At 45.1% G+C, this 25134-nt stretch overlaps 1 protein-coding gene across 4 annotated transcripts in view; it reads left to right on the top strand.

Annotated features, from left to right (window-relative positions):
- The window catches only part of LOC119457931 (ATP-binding cassette subfamily G member 4-like), a 96850-nt gene that overhangs the window by 40240 nt on the left and 31476 nt on the right, over positions 1 to 25134 (top strand). For all 4 annotated transcript variants that reach the window (XM_037719697.2, XM_049670564.1, XM_037719699.2 and 1 more), the window contains exons 2-6: positions 8801 to 8893; positions 14656 to 14787; positions 15932 to 16049; positions 16817 to 17006; positions 20216 to 20361. In XM_037719697.2, coding sequence (XP_037575625.1) covers positions 8845 to 8893; positions 14656 to 14787; positions 15932 to 16049; positions 16817 to 17006; positions 20216 to 20361 — 635 coding nt within the window. In that variant the 5' untranslated portion in view covers positions 8801 to 8844. The remainder of the gene's footprint in view (positions 1 to 8800; positions 8894 to 14655; positions 14788 to 15931; positions 16050 to 16816; positions 17007 to 20215; positions 20362 to 25134) is intronic.

The raw sequence follows: 25134 nt of genomic DNA on the forward strand, positions 1-25134 counted from the left end.
TGGTGTATTGCACAACGCAGTTGGCTAGCACTGTTGAAGAAAAACGGTATGTGAGACTATATTTTGAATATACGTGAAGTCCTCGCAGGACAAAGGCAGGATGCTTGAGCTTTAGGGCAGATATGAAGATAGGGTATAACTTCGGGAGCATACATTTATTTTTGCTCAGTGCGCTATCACCACGCGACAGTTCATTTCGATTTTGACATTAATTGAAAGACGTTTGAGGTAGAAAAACATATCGTAACAAAATGCGCCATTATGCATCTGTGATCTGATGCTCAAGTTTTAGCACCTTTTTTGTGACCCGGTAATTTTGCCGTTGATTTTGTGCCACGACCTTGATGGAGCCCAAGGAGGGTTCTAGGAGGAGTTGACAAAAGAGAAAGCGAACTTGAAGCCGAAGTTCCTAAATTTGTGCAATAGGCTCCTATATTCTAAAATATAAGCTCTTGCAGAGCAAGCCCGATAAAAGAAAACACTGCACATAAAGAGCACCGCGCGTCATGTGTAAGAGAAAGATAGCTGATGCTGTGCAATAATGCACGGACCTCCTTGTGATAAGCATAATTTTGCTGAACTCTTGAATAAGCTAGTAGGGAGGGACCTAGTTCCCATTGACAGACTGAAGTTGAGGTTTCTGATATGGCGAACAAAATTACGAGTTCCCTTCATGCACATAAATACTTAAAACATTTATCAATTTCGGGCCTAGCCCTCTTCATGATTATTCCACAAACTCGATCGGTCATGCTCAAGTCTGAACAACTTTATTCGTCAAAATCGTTTCTGAGAATGCGACAAATATGACACGACAGTGCACAATAAGCCACAATTTCGCGAGAGCAGGAAACAGATATTTTTATAGAAGCAGATATTTTTTATCCGATACTTATATAGAACTGCTCTCGTTAGAAAGTACGGGCATAACCCACGAGCGTGTCTGCCAGAAGCTTCCAAAGTTCTCGCGATGTTCCCCGGCGTGACATGAATGACAAATGTAAATATTTATGAATGCACGCTCCAGGTTATGCAACGCGGTACATAAAGCGAAGAAACGGAAGCGAGCACACGTACTGTAACAGGTTCAGTCAACACTCAACTCACTTCAACACAATCGAAAAAGAAACAAAAAAGAACGTAATGCAATACACTTTCACTACTCTCTGCGAATAAATAACACAACATGGCAGTGAGATAACGTGTCCCTTACTGCACTTCAATAAGGCCACAGTGAGATCAGTAACTCGTGAAACGTCTGTCAAATTACTTTAAGAGCTGGATTTCATTAGCTACTGCTAAAACATCATCTTCATAACGGTAATCATTTTGTGTTAGAAGTGTTGTGTTATTAGTACCTAGGCGTTCGCATAATGGCGAACCTTTCTTGGCCAACACATATTAGCAATATTGCTAATTATGCTAATACCACACTAGGTTACTTACGCCGCAATTTTTCAAGGACACCGTCATCTTCTTAAGTTGAATTGCATAAAACACTATTAAGGTGTGAGCTTGAGCATGTATATGCGTTGTTGAACGCACTTTATATTAGTAAATAGAGACAGTATCAAACAGTAGCGCACGTTTTATTCTGTCAAGTAATGTTCGCTTCCCCAACCTATCTTCGACGAAACTCAATTTGTAGTTTCCTAACCGCTCCTCGAGCAACAAAATATTCCGTTTAATATTGTTCCACAAGATTTTCCATAATCTGTATATGAAAAGTGAAGTCCTCATTCAGCCAAGTTATGCGTCATTTCGTACTACAGTTATAGAAAGCTACCGTTCCTATTTGTAGTACTTAATTAATTTTTGACTAATTCATCCCGAAGACGGCCACTGAAGAGACCCGCTTGCCTACCTCAGTCTTCATCATTGCTAACGCACGCATTTAAAAATTCTGCTACCAAAAAGTTATTGGTGTACTATATATGACGCGGCACTTTATATATATATATATATATATATATATATATATATACTTTCATTTCTCCCCCTCCCCCCTTCTGTTACTCTTTTCGTACATTAGTGAGTTTTAGCGTGTCCGGTATTCCACTAAACTCAAGCAGATCGGGCGGAATACTGGGTGAGCGGATCTGCAAACGTGTGTGGCCTCCACGGTGTAGCCACGTGTTGGCGCAGAACTGAACCAGACAAAACAGAGCTATTACTGCAATTACGAAGAGTATCCTACTTCGCTGCTGGTGCAAATTTTTGGCAGCCTCACGTTCGTGCCTTCGCCCATCCGGCAGAACGTCCAGTCATTCTGGGTTTAGCAGAATGCCGGGCACACTAAAACTCTCTATTGAATACATTGAGACAAATAAATACGATCCTACAGAAACCTGCAAGTAGCCGGCAAAATTAAACGGGAAAAAAAGACGCTAAGCAGAAGACGAGGGCTTTTGGATCGCAGAACGTATCGAGACACTCCGAACTAGTGAAATTAATGTGACCCAGGAATGCATGTCTGATGGCAGCTGATGAACCAATTGAATTGAATTGAATTCATTGTGAGGCGTATTGTGGGACTCCGGATTAATTTGACCACGAGGGGATGTTTAACGTGCCCTCACTGCACAAGGCACGGACGTTCATGCATTTCGCCCCCATCGAAATGCGGCCGCCGGGGTCAGCATTCGATCCCACGACCTCGTGCTTCGCAGCTCAAAACCATAACCTCTAAGCCACTTCGGTGAGCGATAAGCCAAATGGGAAGATTAGAATTTTCAAGCACACTGAAGCATTTCTTTTAGCCTCAATCATTTTTAAGGCCGGAAATTTTTTTCTATTGTATCAGTGTCATGGCGGTCACTACGCGATGTCCCTGTGGAAAGGTAACACCACCGTTTTTTTTTCTTTCACTTTTTATTTGCTTTTAAGATCTTGGTATATCCTTCATTGTCCTTCCTGTTATTGAGATTAGATTGAACGTTTTATCTCTTAAGATGGCACGTGTTCAAGTGCGCGTGTCTTTGTGTGTGTATCAGTGTGTCCTGTGTGTGTCCCTATGTGCGGCCACGCGCGTCCGAACGGAAGTCGAACTGACGAATCGCGTAGCATTCGGTTCACTTTCGTTGCCCGTGTTCCTGCCGTGCTGGTATCGTCATGCTGTGCTCCTGCTTTCAAAGGTTATCATGTGCCTTTGTAACAGCTGTGAGTGATTTGCTCAAAGAAGCGCAAAATTCAAGGACATCGCAAGTGCTTCTCATTTCGAGGTAACTCTGCAGTTGCGTAGGTTTGCAGTATAGTACCGTTTCCTTTCATTAGGGGGGAGGTTCGGCCTCGTCCATGTGACATTTTCGTAGGTCTTTAGCGTCACCCTACAGAACCTCGCAGGAAACAGCGACAGATTGTCTTACGTCTTTCCTGTCCCACTATTTGGTGTGCACTATAACTAAATTTACTATATCATGTCCCCATGGAGTTGCCAGATTTAGTCGGCTGTTTTTCTGGATGTATATATATATATATATATATATATATATATATATATATATATATATATATATAACGACAGATTGTCTTGCGCCTTTCCTGTCCCACTACTATTTGGTTTGCACTATAACTAAATTTACTATATCATGTCCCCATGGAGTTGCCAGATTTAGTCGGCTGTTTTTCTGCATAGTTATATATATATATATATATATATATATATATATATATATATATATATATATATATGACGCAGCACTTATTGTTAGTCACCCTGAACTCGTTCGGCATCTAAACTTATATTTACGAAGCGTTTTTCTTCCTCAGAAGTATTAGATATATAGCTGCTTTCTCTGAGCCCATGTTATAGCCTAAAAAAAGGGTGTTTGAAATAAAAAAGCTCGATATTTTACGTGCAGCGGATGCTCTCTACAATCCCTCGCTGCCCTTCATTCAAAGCTACCGGGAGAGACGTCAATTGAGCACTAATATAATCCAGACATTTTTTTTTCTCGCACGAAGCGCCACAAAAATGTATTACGCGAACCATAACATCTGGCAGGGCCTGCGCTCTTTCAAGATACCCACTAATGCTAGAGATGAGAATTGGGCAGTTGACATTCTAATTAGGAATTTGCTGTCGCGTGAGCCGCAATTATGTCATCCGACCTAGCTTTCCATTCACCTTAAGTATCCATTTAAGTGGGGCATACATGGTATATTATTCCTTGTGGGATCTGACGTACGTAATTATTTGTGCAAAGAGGCAAGTCCCATCAAGGTTTCATCAGGTTCTGTCTAGTTTCAAGTCGGAGCAGCCAAGTTTCAGACGCGTCACATGTCGATCTGGCGCTCACGTCGTACTAACCACGTTGTGGCTCTCCCCGTAACCTTCATAGTCTTTTCGTAATCCGGTACCAATTTTCTTATGGGTCGTATTTGAAACAGGAAGCTGTTTTTTTTATATTTTTTGCTATACTTTTCGGCGCACCGAAATTCGTCCTTCTTGTCTTCTCCCGGGGCGTTACTTTTTCACCTTAAGCGCTGAAATTCTCTCGGATATGAGCGCGTGCCCCAATTGCCATTAGGTCACGGACGCAGTAATGAAACGTGGGAAAAGCAGTCAACCTCACCACTGTCTTTTGCGTCACACTTTTTCAGTGTGCACCACTCCGCACCGTTCTTCTCCCGGCAAACAAGAAACTTTGCATTAGACCTCGTGACATCACTTCGTAAACTTCTCACACTGCGCATTCGCATGAACATCTCTTGTGAAGCTTGTGAATGGTGTAGTGCATGAACGTCAACACTGCTTTATATTAAAGTTGTGACCTCTGCCGCACACAAGCACAAACATTGAATGAGAATAGACGTCTCATAGGACGACAATAGCTGGTAGGCATCGAACTCAGCTTTTTTTAGCATTGAATTAGCGCTTCGAGAAAGTTGCGCTTGACAAAGATTCCAACATGTCCCTTTGGGTATGCACATTTTTTTTTACTTCCTTTTGGCGTGCTATATACAAAGCAGCAAGAAAACTGTCTCGTTGTTCAAAGGAAAGCAAGGGCATCTACCATGAATGGTAGCACGGATATTTATTGCGCCGAATGACCGAATGACACCTTCGACGAGATTTCTGAGAGAAAAAGAGAAGTCGTTTATGTTTAGCATCCTGAAACCCGATAAAATGCCAGCAACAATGCCTTTTGCAGTATGTTGGTTTTGCCAAATTACCAGTCACAGTCTAGAAAAGATTTTATACAATGGCACGCTCACTTGGGCACAGCTGCATCTTTGTTTGCATTGACAAAGGTACAGCGGCTCGTTGTTGTAGTTGTTATTACTATCATCATCATCATCATCATCATTAGGCAGGAGGACCTAGAAGCAGATATTCAAGATAGGAAGAACGAAATTATTTAGTAAAGAACAGCATAAATACCCACGAATACTAAAGTAAATAAGCAACGATAAAGAATAGAGTGCGCTAGTAGGAACGTAACAGACACGCAGGAACACAAAAAGAAAAAAAAACAACACGCAGGTCTCACTAAATACAAAAGGAATCTGAACACATTTTTCAAACGACAGATGTGTGCCTCGCAAAGAAAACAGCCTTTGCAAACGGGAAGCCAAGTCAGATTCCAGTAGGAAAGTAAGCAGTGTGCGATGAGCCTGCTGGCGCAGAGCACAACCACTCGGATCCAGGCAATCATGGAGGGGCGTAAACGGCAAGCTAGATATAGACTATAGTCTCTGAGTAAGCGATGCGATCTGCGCAAGGAAAACAGGACACTAATACAAGGTTTTCAGGTGTGTTGCATTAACCACAAGACGCACAACGACGGACCGCCCAGATGGCCTTGTCGGTATAAACGTTCACTCACCAGGACAAGAGCCAACACTTAACTTGAGTAATAGTGCTCTAGCGCGACGAAGCAAGCCTCGATCCTGAAAGCCGGGACGAAGCGATTGTTTTACTTACTACACGTTGGCCTGGAGGCATGCTGCTTCCAACCTCTCTAGGTGAATACAAGACAATCCTCCCTATCCTATACAGTAACCCATACTATACTGTGTACACTGAAGCAGGTGAATTCTTATGATGACCATACCTGCCAACTCTCCCAAGTTTGTTGCAAAGTTCACAGATTATGTTGCGTCCACACTTACGAAGAACGAATTCCGTTTGAGAAACCATTGTGATCGTTGTTGTCCGAACGTTCAGTAGGAAGTAGTCTGATGGCGAAAAGGCGCTGCTTGGGAAACTGCGTTCGAGCGAGTTTTTACGACTAGTTCCTGAAGCAGGCTAATTCTGCAACACCAAAGTTGGTGAACAAGATGCTTCGATCCAAATACAAATAGGCTGTTTGTAAGTGTTTGCTGTTTTAAGTTTGCTGTTTTGGGGCACTAAAAGTGGGAAGAGGGAATTTTGTCACTCGAAGTTAGGAATGAAGCTTGTAAATAAGTATATACGACATGCCATTCTTAACGAAACATCCTCAGACCTGAAATGGCAAACAATGAAGTCAATAAAGTTCGCAGCAATATAGCACCAGCGTCAACTCGGCTAAACATAGCTCCTCGTCACGACTCGGTTAACGTTGTTTCGTTCGTGTGTGTCCTTGTAACTCCGTTGACGGCGTCTTGCGGTACACACGTTGGTGCGAAGCTAAAGAGAAAAAAATGTGTCGCGTGTGATGTTATTTCCTCCGCCGTCCTTTCGTATAAGGCAAGGACGGCGGAGGAAATAACATCACACGTGACACTCAATTATCCGGCAATCTTGTCTGGCCAGAAATAGCGCTTTCTAATGAGTAAAAGGCAAGATAGTAAGCCCTTTGTGTAACTCGTGGAGCAGATAAACCGTTGTCTTTTAGAGTAGCTGTATGCGTGCCAAAAGAAAGGACACGTGGCTGCAGTGGTAGTATAAATTTAAGTAAGCGCATGGTCACTAAGCAAAAAGGAGCTGTTGTGCTAGGCGTCATCTGTTTGAATCCTGCCACCAGGCAATTTCATTTATGTTTATTAATTAAAAGCCGACGCCTTTCTTGGCTACTTTACCGCCCCTTCACCGTATCGAGTGTGCTTCGAACCTCTGTCCTGGGCTGATCCCGGAGGTAGTGCACCTCTGCGCCAATAAAAGTACACCATTTTATGGTTTTTAGCTCTGTTATTTTTTCGCATTTTTAATATTTAAGTCTGAGAATGTTTGATATGAGAGGCATGCGCTGTCAATGTTTTGTTTCATGGCATTTGCTTGTGGGCTGCCATTCTCAAAATTCTGAGGAATTATTTCGTAAAGAATGTAAGACCTGGTATGAGCAGCTTTAGTGATAGAATTATGTTGGCAATATAACCCGCACATACCTCATGTAATATAGCACCGCGTGGCATATAACATACATATACCTAAATATACAGTATACGGAACCTCACGGCGACGCCGAAGGCCAACATGCGCCCTCCTTTCCTTCCTATCGACGTCGTGTATTTAAAAGCTATTTTATTTTGCAATTTTCTTATTTTTAAGTTCGCAAGTATGAGCAAGGATGATTTCCTCCAAATATTGCACAATTGTGCTTTGAATTTAGGCGTAGAATTAGATGGAAGAAAAGCTAAAGGAAGATAAAAAACAACACAGGGAATCTTGCCACTCGAAGTTAGGGATGACTCTAGTAAATAGGTATATACGGCATGTGATTCTTAACAAAACCTCCTCATGCCTAAAATGGCAGACATATGGCATATGGCATACATAAGTTCGCAGCAATAGCACCAGCGTCAGCTTAGCTAAACATAGCTCCTCGTCACGACTCAGTTAGCATCGGTTTCGCTTGTATATGTCCTTGTATCTCTGTTCACTGCGTCTTGCGGTACGCACGTGGATGCGAAGTTAAAGTAACAATGGAGTGTCGCGTGCGGTGTTATTTCCTTGGTCATCCTAGTGTACAAGGTGCAGCCAATTGGGGGCAAAAATAGCCCCTTCTAATGAGTAGAAGGTCAGAGAGTAAGCCCTTCAATAAACGCGTAGAGCTGATAACAAGTTGTCTGTTACATAGTAACTGGATGCGTGCCAAAAGAAAAAGACTTGACGCTGTAGTGGCAGTATGAATAGAAGTTAACGTCAGCTAAGTATAAACGAGCTGTTGTGCTAGGCGACCTCTGTTTGAATCCTGCCATCGGACATGTTCATTTGTGTTTATTAATTAAAGGCAACGTCTTTCTTAGCGACTTTATCACCGCCTTACCGTATTGGGTATGTTTCAAACGTCTTTCCCGGTCGTATCCCGGAGGTAGTGCACAGCCGCGCCAATAAAATTACATCATTTTCAGGTTTGAGCTCTGTTATTGTTTCGCACTATTAATATACAAGCTATTGGAAAATTTAGGAGGAAAGGCATGCGCTGTGACTGTTTTTGTTCATGACATTTGCTTGTGGGCTGCTATTCTCAAAATTCTAGGGAATAATTTTGTCCAGAATGTAAGACCTTTTCTGAGCAACTTTAGTGATAGAATCGTGCGGCAATATATCCTATATATACCGCATTTATCATAGCATAGCGTGGCATATAGGCATACTTATATCTAAATATATACAGGAACCTCACGGCGACGATGACGGCAAAGATTCGCTTGGAGTGTCCATATAATTGCTATCACAGTAATAATCATTCCGCGGTGGCTGAGAATCAGATAAGTGCCGGGAGATTAGAAAAACTGGTGTGCGCTGTACAAATGCCGTACCCGCATCGTTGATTAAACGGAGCTTTGGGAGAGCCACCCGTCGGTCCTGTTGCGAGTGTACTTGGAATGACGTGCTGGATATGACATCTCATGTTTGGTCTATCTCGCGCAGGGAGGATACTGCAAGCAGCGCTCATCGATGCTGGCCGGTGACTCATGGGAAGCCTGACTCGTCGCTCTGCCATGGAACTCTCGAATCTACCAGGTATGACTGCACATTAGCGCTCTGTGTCTTGCGGAGGAGGGAGTGAAATCTTGGGAAGCAATTCTATTCCAACTTTATATATATATGTATATATATATATATATATATATATATGAACGAGAAGAAGGGGAACTGAGGGGTCTGATTTTCGTTAGTCGCAATTATATCAATTCAAGCGATAACGATGCGAAGGAAATCATGGGGGAACTTACTTGTAGTTTTAATTGAAGTGCCGAAATGATAGACTAAAGGGAAATAAAAGTGGATGCAAAAAACGACTTTGCCACCGATGGGATCCGAACCCACAACATCCGCCATATATAAATGCGCTCCACCCGAAAACCCAACCTTCCAAATTAGGGGAGCGGGTAGAGACCGGTTGACTGACGAATGGGTGGTGTTCCCACTGCTATTGCCCAATATTAGGGAACACGAAACTGAAAGGTTATTTGAACTGCATTTCCCAATTGCCCTTGCGCAATTACAAAACAAATCCGCACTTACTGCGAGAAGATGCTTCGTAAGCCACAAAAGGCGCAAGAACGAAATGCTGGTGACGACACCGCCTTCAACTTACGCGCCATCTCGCCCTGACGTCCCACGGACGTGATGGCTCTGGGATCTGATTGATTGGTTGATTGATTAATTGATTGATTGATTGATTGATTGATCGATTGATTGATTGATTGATTGATTGATTGATTGATTGATTGGGTTCAAAGCTGAGAGTGAACACACCTTAGACGAAGACTCGCACTAAGTTTTGACCACATGTGTTTCGTCGAAATGTCAGCTAAATGTATGTGCTCTCTACTGCATTCCACACCCACTGTAAATGCGGGTGCCAAATCCGTGTCTCCAAACCATGACTTTGCACGCGGCAAGCAGACAGGCCCTAGCAACTGAACCAATGTAGCGCATCGCTACATTCCAAACCTGTTTCTAATGTCATTTAGCTCGCTTCCTGGAAGAAGAGTGCGCTAGTACGCGCTCTTCTTGGCCAACGCCTATTCCTGCCTCGCACTCTACATTAGTTGAGGCAATGCGCGAACCAGAAACGTTCGCTTCAGCATGCGGATGGCTGCATGTTTCGAAAGCTGGGAGGCATGTAACGTGCTCGCTTTCGAAACCGTAGTCGGCGTCCCATACAGCCATGGGGCGTTGCTCAACGGCTGATTACTTCCCTGATATGTTACACACAGCTACGAATGCGATACACGTACAACTTTCAGCGTCATCTGCAATGCCATAAGGCTTAAGGAAAATTCTTAGGCACCTATCTCGGCAAAACAAAAAAAAAAAATCATTTGCTAGCACTTGTCGGAACAGACCCATTGATAAAAAATGAATTACACATGTTGCCAAGTACGACAGGTGCTCAAGTCAAACGCGGACCTTTTTTTTTTTTGGATTACGAAACACATTACCACGCGTGGAAGTCATCTCAATTCTCGAGGTAATCTCCTTAAAACTAGCGCATTTATCCCAGCTACTAGCAGCGCAGGAACGCAATGTCCATGCCCACTCATGGCTGCGATGCAACCAGACAGGCTGTTCAACCTCATCGTCGCTATCGAAGTGCTGACCAGCTAGAAACTGTTTGACTGATCCAAACAAATGATAGTTACTTGGAGGGAAGTAGAGGCCACATTAATGGCCGCAGACCAATGAATAAGGGCACGTTGTTACTGGTAATTCCTTTAGTGTTAAGTATTCAATCGCAGATTATATTGAAGTGGTTGTTCAAGGCTGGGTGACGCATACGCAAGGCGTGCTCATGTTCCACGTACTCCTCCCGCCGCCGACGACCGTGCCACTGGCATAGCGCCGACGCACTCCGAAGCGGCGCCAACGTTACGTTACACGCGCCCCAGTTACACGGGTCAATCAGTGACGACAAAAAAAAACTGACACTCTGCTATTAGAGACTGGATATTGGTCGCAATGATCCCGTTTGGACGGATGTTTAGGCGGCCGTTAAACGGAAACAAGTATAGGGAGGGGCGGCAAAGTGCACCGTGCTCCGTAGTACCTAGGCCAAGGCACAACATTCCCCGGCAAGAAGTACCTAGATTTCTCCCTGGCGACATTTTGGGTCGGGCGAACGCAAGACAGAAGTTCTCGTGTGATAGCCCGCGAATGTGTCGTCCAAGGATGGCAAACAGATGGATCTAGTGTGTGTGCGCATGTGCATGCTGCGAAGCATCTGGGTTAGACTAGAGCCATCCTCGTAGACATTGTACTCCTTCTACAGCTTGAACTATTGTCTCTCATTGCGTGTATATGTTTGTGCGTGCGTGCGTGTGAGCGCTCGGCACCCGCAAGTATGTCTTTTGTTTTCCGCTTCAGCGGCCTGGAAAACAAAGCGTCTGCCTCACCAGCCCGCTCTTGGCATCCGCTCCTTTCCCCGAAAAGCGAATGGCATTATTAAGTTAGAAAACTTCCTCAATTGCACGTTAGGCGCACACGGAATATGTGAGACGCAAGCCATAGTTTCAAGGCCTTTTACTTCCTTCTCTACACTGTCAGCGTGTTGCAAGTAATTGCTAGCAATTATCGTTATCATCGCTTGCTACATAGTTGCAAATTCGCACCCGTCTTTATTGCACGCAACATCTCAAAGAAATCGTTGCAGGCCTATCAACGTATCTTCGCGGCCAGCTACAAAATAATCACACCGAATTCCCACAATGCATCTCTTTGTATTATTGCGGTAAGTGTGGGTTCATAGCACGTATCTTCATTATCGTTATATCGTCTTGCTTCGATGAACCGTCGAATTACCTTGTGAAATGAGATTCTTGCAGACGGCACGTGGATGATACCTCTTTCAGTATTTCCAAGGGTTAGCGCGCATTTGTTACACATGTAAATTTAATAATTCAAGCTAGCTGTGAAAAAGGTTACGCGGAAATTCCACTGGAGTTGTCTAAGTAAGCGTAAGCATTGTGCACCTTGCTCATATCCATGCATCGTTACCAATCTTATCGAACTTTATCCGACCAGTATAAACCCTTATCAACCCTTATCGGTTGTTATTAACCTTATCGGACATGATCCGACTTTTATAGGCCCTTATGAGCCTCACCGGACTTGATCCGAGCCCTATCAACCCTTATCTGTTCTTATCAACCTTATCAGAATTACTCCGACCATTATAAGCCCTTATCACTCTTTAGCACCTTATCCATTCGCGTCGAACCATTATCACCCGCGATGATCGAGACCCATATAATCCCTCATCACTCCTTATCACCGTTATTAACTCATTCACTGCTTATCGGTCTGTGTTGCGCGACGTGAAGCGCATCAACCCTCAGAGATCGGTGACATTTTGGTCGGTGAAGGAACACCCCTACGGGAGGCGCATCCCGCGACCACCGAAACGTATCGGGAATGTGGCGTGTTTGGCATTAAATTTTGCCAAAACCGGAACTTTCCTGATGTCTACAAGTCGTCCCTACTTGTGTTCCTAGAGATGGCTTTTATTCCACCATCACCAAATCATTCAACGAAGGAAGCCTTCATAGAAACTGGTCTCCTTTGACATTTGTTTTGTACGGCCGGTGTAACACATTCATGGGGTTCAGATATATTCACCTTCTTCGATCGTGCTTGCCAGTTAAAACATGGCTTCATGAGAAAGGATTATATGTACCCTGGAATGCAAATTGTAGACTTTGCAACCAACCCGAGACAACGGAACACTGCTTTATTCTTTGTCGTGACGCATTCTATTTTTGGGTCATCTTACAAAGAACTATAAAAAAAAACTTCCTCTCACATCTTACGGTATCCGGTTCCTTCCTTTCAAAAAGACAATCAGTAATGCGCCATATGATTTGTTTATGCTATTAGGACTCTAGCCATTATTGAGAAGCCGCATGAATGACAGACATGCCGAGCCACCTCGCTCAACCAGATCTCGTCTTTCGAGAAGAGGCAGCTCAAAGGCGTAGTGTTGTTGGAACCTCTGATTCCGTTCCCTAGTAGATTTCGAATCTGGACGCTTGTGTTAATCTGCCCGATTTTAGATCTTTCATTGGCCTGCGTAGCATGTGTGCATTTGTTCTTCATGTGTGTCTAAATGTAATGCAACTAATTTTCGCATGACACTTCGGATAATTCCGTCCAATAAAGAAAAAAGTGGCTGTTTAGCCCAGTGGGTGAGGCAGTCGACTTCTGAGCGTGGGCTGGTTGGTTCGAAACTCACCACCGCCAACGTTTTTCCTTTCGAATTCATTCTGTTTTTCTTAATGGGGTGCACCGTGTTACGCGTTACGAACGGAGAGACAGACCGACGGACAGATTTCCTGGTTGAGTCGCCTAAGAATGCTTACGCATTAAAATTCCTGGAGAACCCATCTCACGATCACTGTCGATGGTAATGCGATTGGCATTCAAGCAATGTAACGGCACACTATATTGGCAAAGACATGTTTTTTTTTCGAATCTCTAGTGGTCATTCTAGAATTTTTATTGCTTGGGCTATATACGACATACATTATTTCTGGCATCGACGCCATAGGACGGCGTCAGCTTGCGCAAGGCAGGGTTCATTGGAGAACGCTGGGAGAGCCCTTCGTCCTGCAGTAGATATAAAATATGAATAATTATTATAGAGATGATGAAATATAATGTCCAGAAACAGTGAGAACGTAAGACAGAAAGCAGATACATCCTGTATTTGTGACAGCGAGCGCATCATTATGTTACCTAGGTCAACGTCCAGTGACGAAGAGATCATTAAAAAAAAAGAATTCGTGGATTCGGCTTCATATGTGCAAACGTGAACTATGTGAGAGTTAACGTCGCATACTTAGCGGAAGGATACACAACCGAGAGAAAAGCAAAGTTTTTTTGTGATTTATTTTCAACGAAGCGATGCTGTTCAAGGGAAGAAACGTGCGAAGACGGGCTTGTTTCGGCACCCGCTAAATTGAACACCAGTTTTGTCCTGTCGTTCTCGTTTCACTCGGCGCCGTCGTTTTTCCGGTAACTACAACATATTCTGCTAACTACGACTTTTTCCCTCAATGGTAATCATTGTGCTCCGCATGATCCTGGGCTGCGAATGTGACCGGCTAGAAACGTGTGTCCGTGCTCTCTCTCTCATTCTTCAACCTCTCTCTGTACTTTCTTTTCTTTCTACCTCCCCCTTCCTCCAGTGTAGGGTAGCAAATCGGATTTCCTGGTTTGACCAACCTTCCTGTCCTTTCATCCATGTATTTATCTTTCAACCACGGGCTGCGTTTTACCAACGGTTCAATTCATTTTTCACTCTTTGAGCCCATCGTAGTTGGTTTGTTGGACAGCACACCGTTGGTACATCGGTGATAGGCCACTGTACGCAACGGATAATAAGAAGAGAAGGGGAAATGAAATGTATCGTGAATTGTATGCCAAAATGGTGTAGCCTAAATAAAAAAATCAATGAAGTGATTGAATATCATGCGCTGTAAGTCTTTGGGTCTTGGAAATACCTATGAGCCGACATTGCACTGAAAGCTTCTATGTCACGATTTATTATTCCATTACGCAATACAGAGTCGCGCCCACTGGCACTACGTCACCAGTGGGAATTAAACCATACTACTCAGCCCGCCGTACGAAATAGCTCAGGAAGTGATCATATTAATGCTTCTCATTAGATACCAAACTGAGAACCAGGTGCCCAGTTTTTCACTCTCACGGCAATAAAACGTTTTGGGGTGTTTAGGCTGACTTCTCCTTTTTTTGTCTTTATCTATTGATTTCCGCAGACGTTGCTATCGAGATGAAGCCGCAGATAGTGCCAGCCGCAGTCGACGATGGTCTCTACGGTATCGACGCACCTGTGGCTCCAACAATCATCAGCTGGAAGAATCTCGTATACAAAGTTCCGGATGGAAAAGGTGAGTTAGGTGTTCATCGGGGACGAATTAGAGAGCCTCAGCTATAATCATCATCATCATCATCAGCCTATATTTATGTCCACTGCAGGACGAAGGCCTCTCCCTGCGATCTCCAATTACCCCTGTCTTGCGCTAGCGTATTCCAACTTGCGCCTGCGAATTTCCTAACCTCATCATCCCACCTGACTTTCTGCCGTCCTCGACTGCGCTTCCCTTCTAGGTGTTCATCGGGGACGAATTAGAGAGCTTCAGCACTAATACCTATGTAAAACGTTGAAATGCACTCGGACATGGTAATTTGTTCACACATGGCGTAAAGCAAATAAAATGTACGTCTATGGTTCACGTATTTCGAGAGCTGTCTGTAAAAAATTCCAGATGAAGCCGCCTGTGGCTTCATCGGGAATCTGGCTTCATCCCCTTTCAGTTTTCCGCCTGGTGTTTCCCCCTATTGCTGAAAAAATTTCTGCAAAAATTTATGTCTTTTCGTTGATTATGCTTATTCTCAATGTGTCGCGCATATTTACACCGAAAATAAACCTTCTTGGGGGCTATTCATATGTACCATCATTACAGGTTTCAGAGACGCTAAAAAGAAAGCAAAAATTAATTGAGCTGTGTTAGTAAATTACTCCATTACAATACCAAGAAATGTGACTTACCCTGAGGAGAAGCTTCGTAAGCCCGGAAAAGCGATAAACGAAAATGGTAGTCAGGTGGCGACGCCACCTTAAAGTTCCCGTACGACGTCGCCATGACATCATGGCGAGCTGGTATATAGACCTTGAGGCCATGCTATTCGTGCCTGGATGACTTGTTATCTGTAAATATTAACTACACTGTATTCCGAAAGAGCCAAAGACTGAAGTGAGGAAGTTTCAAGAACATTTAATACTGAGTCGCAGTGATCCAGTTATGAAAAATATACTTCGAAATCCGTGACGTAACGTTGACGTAATGGCGCTGGGGTTCGACGTGAAATTTGAAAGATGGAAGTTTGACCTAGGCGAAATCTTCTTATAATCAATCTATTAGCGCGAAATCGATGAAATGGAGCTTTGAAAAAAATACCTTATCGGTTTAACCTGATCTAGCTGTTTCTCTACAGTGTCGTCGTCGCTTTAAGCCTAATACGTATCTGCAGGCACGAAGCAACTGCTTCGCAGTATCAGCGGGAGCCTGCGTCCTGGAGAGATGACAGCCGTCATAGGCCCGTCTGGTGCCGGAAAAACGACTCTGCTCAACGCGCTTGCCGGCTTCCAGTAAGCAGCGTGTTCCTTTATTACAGCAATTTAGATCCTGTTTAGAAAAAGTTTCTTATGTCACAGACCACTAAGATCAAGTAACATTCCAAGCTTCACAGTCCAGTGACGCGGTTGCATCGCGCCAGCCGATTCACACCTCACGAAGCGTTAGTATTCCAAAGAGGCATGAGATGCCACAGAGAAAGCTTCATTAAACACGCCCTCCCGACTGCAGCCAGGGGAATCATTCTGCGACGATCACTTCGGCTGTACTATCACCTTCGCGTGACGTAGGGCTCAACCAGCCAATCAGCTCATTCGATTTCGCTCAACCAGTCTATCAGTGCGCGCCTGACGGCGACACTATCGCCGAGGCGACACTATCGACTTAGATCAGTTCAGTTTCTCGCAGAACCGTGTCCCAAGTAGAAGACGCCACGTCAAATTGAATAGACCTGCGCAACGCCAACACAACCACCTGAAACTACCGCCAAGCGTTTCCTGGCATTCAACACGGAGCTCTCGCCCGAGCCAGCATTGCTGACTGTTCATAGATGGCACCACTGGATGCGCAATATGGCGGTCCTATGAAAAAAACGGTGTATAGAAGAGCCTGCCTTCTCACTTATCTGTAGTGCCGTAAAAGTCGCGCCTTGTATAAGTCAACGCCGTGAAAGGAGTTAGACAGAAACCCGCAGAGCGAAACGTTCTTGAAGTATTCAAATAATGCTAATTTCATTAGAAACTTGCATTCAATTCACTCTCTCTCTCTCGTCGCGTCGCAGAACCAGAAGCTTCCAAGCGGACCTCTTCGTCAATGGTCAGCCGTTCAAGGAAAGAAGCTTCCGCAAGCTGAGCAGCTACGTCACGAGTGGCGAGGACCTCCTGCAGCACCTGACTGTGCGCGAAACAGTGGACGCAGCGGCCAAGCTCAAACTGCCCTCCGACGTACCCTACAAAAAGAGGAGTGCCTTGGTAAGCACGTGGTCCATTTTCCTTGCAATCAGTGAGCAACACTTCGGCACAAGCGCCGAACGGCTGACCGGCTGAGGAGGCGCTCCGCTGCGGAGCACATGCCGCGCACTACCGAGTGATGAGTGGCAGGTTACGGTCTTAGAAGTCACAATTGCGCAGGAACCATCGATGACGATTGTCCATATAAACGAATAGCCAAATGCTTCCATATAAATATATTAGCTTTATCAAAGCAATGATGCCTTGGGCGGCGTATATTTGCAGTTGCGAAAATATTTAGGTACCATTCGTTCTTTCATTGGGTGATTCGGTAAAAAACAGAGCAGTTAACCAGCACATCTGTAGCGCTGCGTTTCATAGAGTTAAGTGCATGGTACGCTGACGACATGAAACCCTTGTACTTAATAATGAAACTACGAACATGAAAACGGGTGAAAGAGTCAAAAACAGCTTTTCGTTTCAAAAGCATGCAATCTCTGTATTCAGCAACCGTGAGCCGTACCTTGAACAAGAACCAAGTACCTGAAACAATGATGACGACCGCGCGGCCAGGGACGAAACTCAAATTGGCAGGCGTCACATTGGGTGATCTCTGTGCTCCCCGAAGGATCAGTTATAGCCGGCAAAAAAAAAACTTCACGTCTCCTTATCTCATTCTCAAGAGAGACTTGTATGATGGACATGTGGTGAAACACCGCATTGATATTGTAAGAGACGCTCAGGCGGAGCTATTGCCGGCCTTCATCCCCAGGCTAAATCCGTCTGTTGCTACAACGGTACAACCCGCTACCACCATCCCCACCACCAGTTAGAAAGACATGGGAAGACGGTGGTGCGTTTCAGGAGCCAAACGGAGGTTGCTGATATTGTCGTTGAAAATAGGAAGGGGAGTTGGGCGGGTCATCGAATATGCAGAACTGATAACCGATTGCCGAAACGCAGTCGCAGATTTTCTCCCAACGGCAGGAAAGTGCATTCGAAGGTAGCCGAAATTTTGATGAAGTAACGGTCGGAAACAGAAAACTGGCGGGCATGCGGGGCTCGATTGACCGGAGCTAACCACATAGCAGTGACAGTTTGACGTCACTGGGACAGGCCCTCGTGATGGCACTGTTTAAATAGCCTCGTGGCGATTATGATTAAATTTATCGCGCTTGTGAATAAATCTGCTCTGGCACTGCGCTGCCAAGCACGCAGTCGCGGTATCAAATCCCGGCAACAGCGTCCGTATTTCGGCGGGGCGAAATGCAAATACGCCTGTATACCGTGCATCGGGTTCATGTTAACCAACCCCAGGCGGTCAAAATAAATCCGGAGTCCCCCCCCCAGAACGGCGTGCCTCATAATGAGGTCGTGGTTCTGGCACGTAAATCCCGATAAATAATTTTTTTATTATTTAATCTTTTTCGCAATTTCGGCTGAATGAGGCTTTATAGTTTCTGTCGCAGCAGCAAGCGACAGAAATTATATGATGGCGTGCTCTGCGAGCGTGGGCGGTTGGCCGGCAGACATATTTTCCTTCGACTTTACAAGCTATATGCTTCAGCAAACAGAGCAAAAACGGGACACAAAAAAAGGAGCACACGACACAGGCGCCGACGTTCAACGGATATGTTTATTGCGCGAGCGCGGAATATATAGGCAGTCAAGCATCTGTGAAACATAAACGCTGTTTGCGGAAGCATGTGTTGGTACCCCACAAGCCCGGCTAGCAAGCATTTTGAAGTTTACAAGCTACATCCATAGGAAGAAGTGAGATGGATGCCGCGAGTGCATTTTGCAATTCATGGCGTAACCGAGAAGCAGATTAGTCTGTCGGATTACAAATGATCCCGGATGTCGTGCCTTCAGAGTTTGTGGGCGCAGGTATTTTCCAGGTGTGAGAGTGTAGGTGCGCGTCCTTGAAATACCTTGTAGGGGCATTCTCACGACGGAGAAATTGGTGTCCTCACTACACGGCGTGTGCAACACGTGACGGCAGCGGAGGTGGCGGCGCGCTTTCGCCAGGCACTGCGCGGTCACGCGAGACGGCCCCATAGCCAAAACATGTTTCCCCACGGCTGGGAAACGCTGTGGCAGCCTAGACTTCTCACGTGCAGCTTGGTCTCTGCAGCGTGCGAATCTAGTGTTGTGGAGGCACGGAGGCGAAGTTTACCGCAAACGACACTCAAACCAGCTTATGAATTCATATTTTTTTTTCATCGAAGCCTCTGTGGTCGGCATTTTTCGTGTCCTGTCCATGAACAAAAATTATCATCAGCAATGACTCATACGCCTCCCCCCCCCCCCCCCCCCCTAGCAAGCAAACATGCAGTTGCTCATCCCTCTCATAATGCAGAGGCTACAAGCACTCAGTAAAGTGAAGCGAACAGTGCATACATTCATTGGAATCGTGCCTACAACATGCAAAACAGCGTACGTTTCAATAAAGAACAAGCTCAAAACAAGCGTCCCAACCATCAATAAAGCATTGCATACCCCTCTCAGCATTTGTAGTGATAGTTCGGCAACAGCTTCGCCGACATCCTCATTCGCAGGTCCGGTTTGGAGAGTCGTCTCATTTCTGTGATCATCCGCCGCGTGTCATGAATATTTTTCCAATGTGACCTGATAGCAAGAGAAGTTATGGAAGCCTTTTATATATGATAGAATCAGTCTGATCGGGCAAGCTAGCCATCGGCTGCCCGCTTATAGACAGTGAAATCGTGCTTTCGTATCTGTGATAGCCGCAGCAGTCGGCACGCTCTTGTTTTTCTTGGTTTTTTCTCTTTTTTTCGCTGCGGGAGTACCTCAGTGCACGTTATTTTTATCCCAATTTGCAACACAGTTGATGGTCGTAGTAATTTGATGTTTGGATCAGACGCATCAGCTATCTGTACATGACTCATTGAACCTTTCAGCGTAATCACTGGTGCCCGCGCAAGTTCTAGAATGTACGCCACCATTCTCGTCGTACACGCAATCTGACTGCACGAGGCTCGGCGACAACATAAACAACATATGGAACCAGCGATAACGTTTGACAAACTTCCGTTACGGAAAGGCGTGCCTTGAGCTGGGTGATAACACTGAAAATTTGTTAACCGGTGAAAGGCGGTTATCGGGAAAGTGCTCGTGTACTCGTGGTACTCGTGGTAATATAGCCCCAGTTTGTGTGCAGCTATGCGAGGCTGAAAGACGTCATTCAATCAGTCCGTTACCTTACACAGGTGTCAAGAATCCTCAAGCTGTGGGGCCTGGACACCTGCGAAAACCGGCACGTCAAGAACCTTTCCACGGGTCAGCGGAAGAGGGTCATGCTCGCGCAAGAACTCGTGTACAGCCCACCGGTGCTGTTCCTGGACGAGCCCACCAGGTAAATTATCGGATGTATTCCAGCATCTTGCACATGACCTTTGCCTGGGATCTAGTATTACGTTTGTCGGGAAATTAGATAACTTACGAGGAGAAAACGGTTAAACGTCATGAGCGATACAAAACATTTAAGTGTATACCTACACGCTAACGCCGAGTAACAAAGAGTCGTTCCATGCGCTGAAGCCGCCGCTTCCTTTACTTGGGCAGTTCATCTACAGCTGACATTGCAGAACTGCCTCCGAGATCATTGCTAACTATTTACTAGTGCTCTTCTCATGGCTTCAGATATCTGCTTGCACACGCGGGCCTGTATGTCGAGGACCTCAGAAGCCAATGGCCTCTCTCTCTTTCTCTCTCTATCTTTCAACCTAACAGACGTAACCATTCTTCCATAACTTCAAGTTCATTGTTCATTGGCTCATCTCCATAACCTGCCGCGGTAGCACAGTGACTTATGGCATAGTTCCGGCGGTTATGAACGAGGTCTCGGGTTTTGTTCCCGGGCACAGCGGCCAATTTTGGTGGGTGCGTAATGCGAGAACAGTACTCAGTGAGTTATTAATGAACGTTATTCATTCCCAAGGCTGTAAAAGTAACCCAAAGCTGTCCGCTACGACGTCATTATATTCTGGGGGGGGGGGGGGGGGGGGGGGGAGGTGCTTTAAGACGATAAGCTCTGTCAACGAAGTGTTTCATATTGATAACCATCAGTCCTAGTGCGTCGTCTCTACCAGTTGTTTTACAGCGTAAGGTATTATGAGCTCATTCCAATAGCCGCTTCGGTTCGCGATGGTGTCCGCCGCCGCCGCCTCCGCCGCTGGTGACCGTAACCGCTATCGCCGGAAATGCGACAAAAAGTACACGGTCCCCGCCGGGATCAATCCCACGCCCGCTGCGCGGGAGTCGGATATTTTACCAATGAGCCACGGAAGCACTTGCTATCAAGCAGCGTAAAATGCCCTATAAACGCACCCTTGGCAGGCGCACAGGCGCAGACGACGAGATGCGATTCAGACAAGGCGTGCAATCAACGCGATCCCGGGCCTCCGCCAGTATAGTGGCACCATCTAGTTAAGGTGCCCGCAAACGCAGCGTGCGCAGGCACAGACGACGAGATGCGATTCAGACGAGGCGCGCAATCAACGCGATCCCGAACGTGATGATGATGATGATGATTTATTGGCATCCCCTTTGAAACGGGGCGGCGACAAATAGTCACCTAGCCTGCTTGATTTAATCAGGTATACTATACATGTTCTTTATCTTGCATTTTTGTATACCTATCATTATTTTTCTTTTTCAAAAATTTACCTTGTACCGCTGCCTATGATTTTAAGAGATCAGGTCGCATCCATCTTTTCCCTACTTTTTTTCCACCAGTACTCTAATCGTCTCTTGCTGATCTCTACGGCTGATCTGTTTATGTTTCCTTCCACTTTAAACCCAAGCGCTTCTGGGAGTTGCACGTTACCTACGGTTCTCGCTGGGTGGATCCCGTCGCATTCCATTAGGATGTGCTGAGTGGTCTCTGGATCTTTACTGCAGCATACACATGTCTCATCTAATTCCGAATATTTGTTCCGATATGTTTTCGTCCTTAGGCAACCGGCTCGAGCCTCAAATAGCAAGGCACTGCCCTTTGTGTTATCGTACAGATTTTCCCTTCTAATTTCTTTCTTCTCATTCTTGTAAATCTCCATTGTCCTTTTCGTTTCCATTCTTTGCATCCAATTCACGGTCTCTATTTCTCTCACTTTCTTTCTGATGATCCCTGGTTGTCTATTTACAGTTTCGATTATCCTGTACTTGGTTGCCAACTTCCTTGACCTCTTCCTCCATTCTGTGTCCACGCTTTTCATGTAGAGATACTTGTGCACTTTAGCCGCCCATTTATTTTCATCCATGTTCCTGAGCCTTTCTTCAAAACTAATTTTGCTTTGTGCTTCTCTGACTTCAAAAGAGGCCCAACCCATGTCTCCATGCACTGCCTCATTTGTCGTATTACCGTGTGCTCCCAAAGCCAACCGGCCTACTGATCTTTGGTTAACTTCCAAACCCGCCAATATATCCGATTTTAAGCATATAATGGCATTTGCGAATGTTAGCGCTGGCACCATTACTCCTTTCCAGATTCCACGCACCACCTCATACTTATTGTGGCCCCACAGTGCTCTGTGTTTCATTAATGCTGCATTCCGCTTCCCCTTTATTTTCAGATTATCTTGGTGGTTGCTTGAGTAATTCTTTCCTTCGTTTATGTGTACGCCGAGGTACTTATATTGCTTCACTATGGGTATTACTTGCTGTTGAATTGACACCACGAAGTTACTCGTGTGCTCATTAAAGATCATAATCCCTGATTTCTCTGTGCTAAACTTAAGGCCTAGATTTGTCGCTGCGTTCCCACAGATATTCGCAAGTATCTGTAAATCTTTTTTATTGTCCGCTAGTAGCACAATGTCGTCTGCGTACATCAGTCCAGGGATCTTCTGTTGCACCATTTGTCCATTACGCATGTAGGATAAATCAAAACCTAATTCGCTGTTTTCCAGTCGTCTTTCTATGCCCTTGACGTAAAGCGTGAACAACAATGGTGACAGAGGGCATCCTTGCTTCAATCCTTGGTGAATTCCCACCATTTCATTTCCTTTTCGGCCTTCCCATGCCACTTGTACTTGGTTGTCTCGATATATCTCCCTCAGCAGCTCCACGAAATCGTCATCTATGCCTTCGTATTGAAGAATATCCCACAACAATTCCCTGTCTACGTTGTCATAAGCTCCTTTAATATCTAGAAATGCTATCCATAAAGGTCTTTTCTGAGCTACTGAAATCTCTATGCACTGAGTTAGTACAAACATATTGTCTTCTAAGCGTCTGCCTGGCCTGAACCCATTCTGTAGTTCCCCCAATACACCGTTTTCTTCCACCCACTTCGACAGTTCTAATTTTATGGCTTGCATTGCCATTCTATATATCACCGACGTTACTGTAACTGGCCTGTACGAGCTCGTCTTATCCTTATCTCCTTTGCCTTTGTAGATAAGATTCATCTTGCTTTCACGCCATCCAACGGGAATATTCTTTGTTCTAATCACTTGCTCTATGGCATTAGTCAGCAGTGCCTTGCTTTTTGGACCGAGGTTTTTGATTAGCTGTATTGGGATTTCATCGGGTCCTGCTGCCGTGTTGTTAGGGACATTTTCTGCTGCCTTTTTCCAATAAAAGCTTTCTATGCTGAATTTTGATCTCTCAGGCCTCTCTGTTGTTGCTGGATCTGTTGTCTGAACTACGCTTTTTCTCGTACCGAAGTTATGCCTGATAACGTCTGTGATGTACCGCAGCGCATCATCGCCTTCATAGATGTTACCGTCTTCATCCCTTATAGCCGTTTGCGAGTTTCTAGTTGGAGCTCCGAGTGCTTTTATATGGTTCCAGAATCTTTTTGGGGCGCCTTTGTCTCTTTTGTGAATGTTATGCACCCAACGTTCACTTGCGCATTTAATTTTCTCTTGCACGAGCTCACTCGCAACCCTTTTCTTTTCTCGGTACGTATTCCATCTAAGGAGCACCTCTTCTTCTTGTAATCCCAACTTTTTGGCTTCTCGATGAACCCTAGATGCCTCTTTACGCTCTTCTATAGCTTGTTTAATTTCCTTGTTCCACCACTTACGTGGTTTCCTCTTTCCAATCCAACAATTGTATTGCCGTGTCCGCCTTATTTCATGCTGCATAACCTCCACCAGTTCCTTATATTCCCAGACTGCTGTAGGAAAAGCCTCAATTTTCTTCTCTATGTTGTTTGCGATCTCTGTTATTTGCTCGTCATTCATTTTTAAAAACTGTGAGGCTATTGGTTCATGTTCTGCGCTGGTATCTCTCCCAAACTTTAATGCTAAACGTCTATGATCGCTTCCCAGGCTATTTTTTCCATTTTCGTCTATTATCATTTGGTCCAGTTGTTCGTAGACCATTTCTGAGACTAAGGCGTAGTCGATACATGACTGCCTGTTTCCGCATTGCCACGTTACCTGTCCATGACACTTATTCTCCCTGTTAACTACTATAAGGTTCTGTTCATCACACAAATCCAGCACTAGAGAGCCGTTGTAATCAGTATATCCGTCTAAATCGTCCATGTGCGCGTTCATATCTCCCACTAATATCACCTGGCCCGAGTTACTGAACTCATTAATATCGCTTCTAATGCAATCGACCAATTCCTTATTTTTTTCCCTGCTATCACTACCTGTCCACAGGTAAGCTACTCCCAGCCACGTCTTTTTACCTTGCCATGTACCACTAATCCATAAATGCTCTTTACATGTCTCGTTTACCCTTCGCCACTTCAGACCTCGCCTAATTAGTACGCCTACGCCTCCGCCTTTCCTTGACCCGGTCATTCTGTTGCACCCTTCCCATACAAAGTTGTCAATAACAGGCGGCTGCTCCAAATCTCGTCCACCATTATGTGGCGCCATCTAGTTAAGGTGCCTGAAAACGTACAGCTACGTGCATGGCTACAACGAGGCATCATCGGGCTCAGCAGGCTGCTGGTCAGAGAGCATTACAAACCGCTGCTCGCCGTCGACGCCCGGCGGACAGTTCAAATCGTTCTCGTCAAAACGAGGCGAAGAGACTGCCGCGATGACCCTGTTGTGCATGGTGCCGAAATTGGCGCTACTCTTGAGCCGCTCCACCAGCTTAGGCTGTGACTGTGCTGCGTGTGCCGCGCAGGCCTCTGACTTTTTCTCCTCCTCGACTCCTCAAC

This window comes from Dermacentor silvarum, chromosome 7 (assembly GCF_013339745.2).
Source record: "Dermacentor silvarum isolate Dsil-2018 chromosome 7, BIME_Dsil_1.4, whole genome shotgun sequence".
NCBI lineage: Eukaryota > Metazoa > Arthropoda > Arachnida > Ixodida > Ixodidae > Dermacentor > Dermacentor silvarum.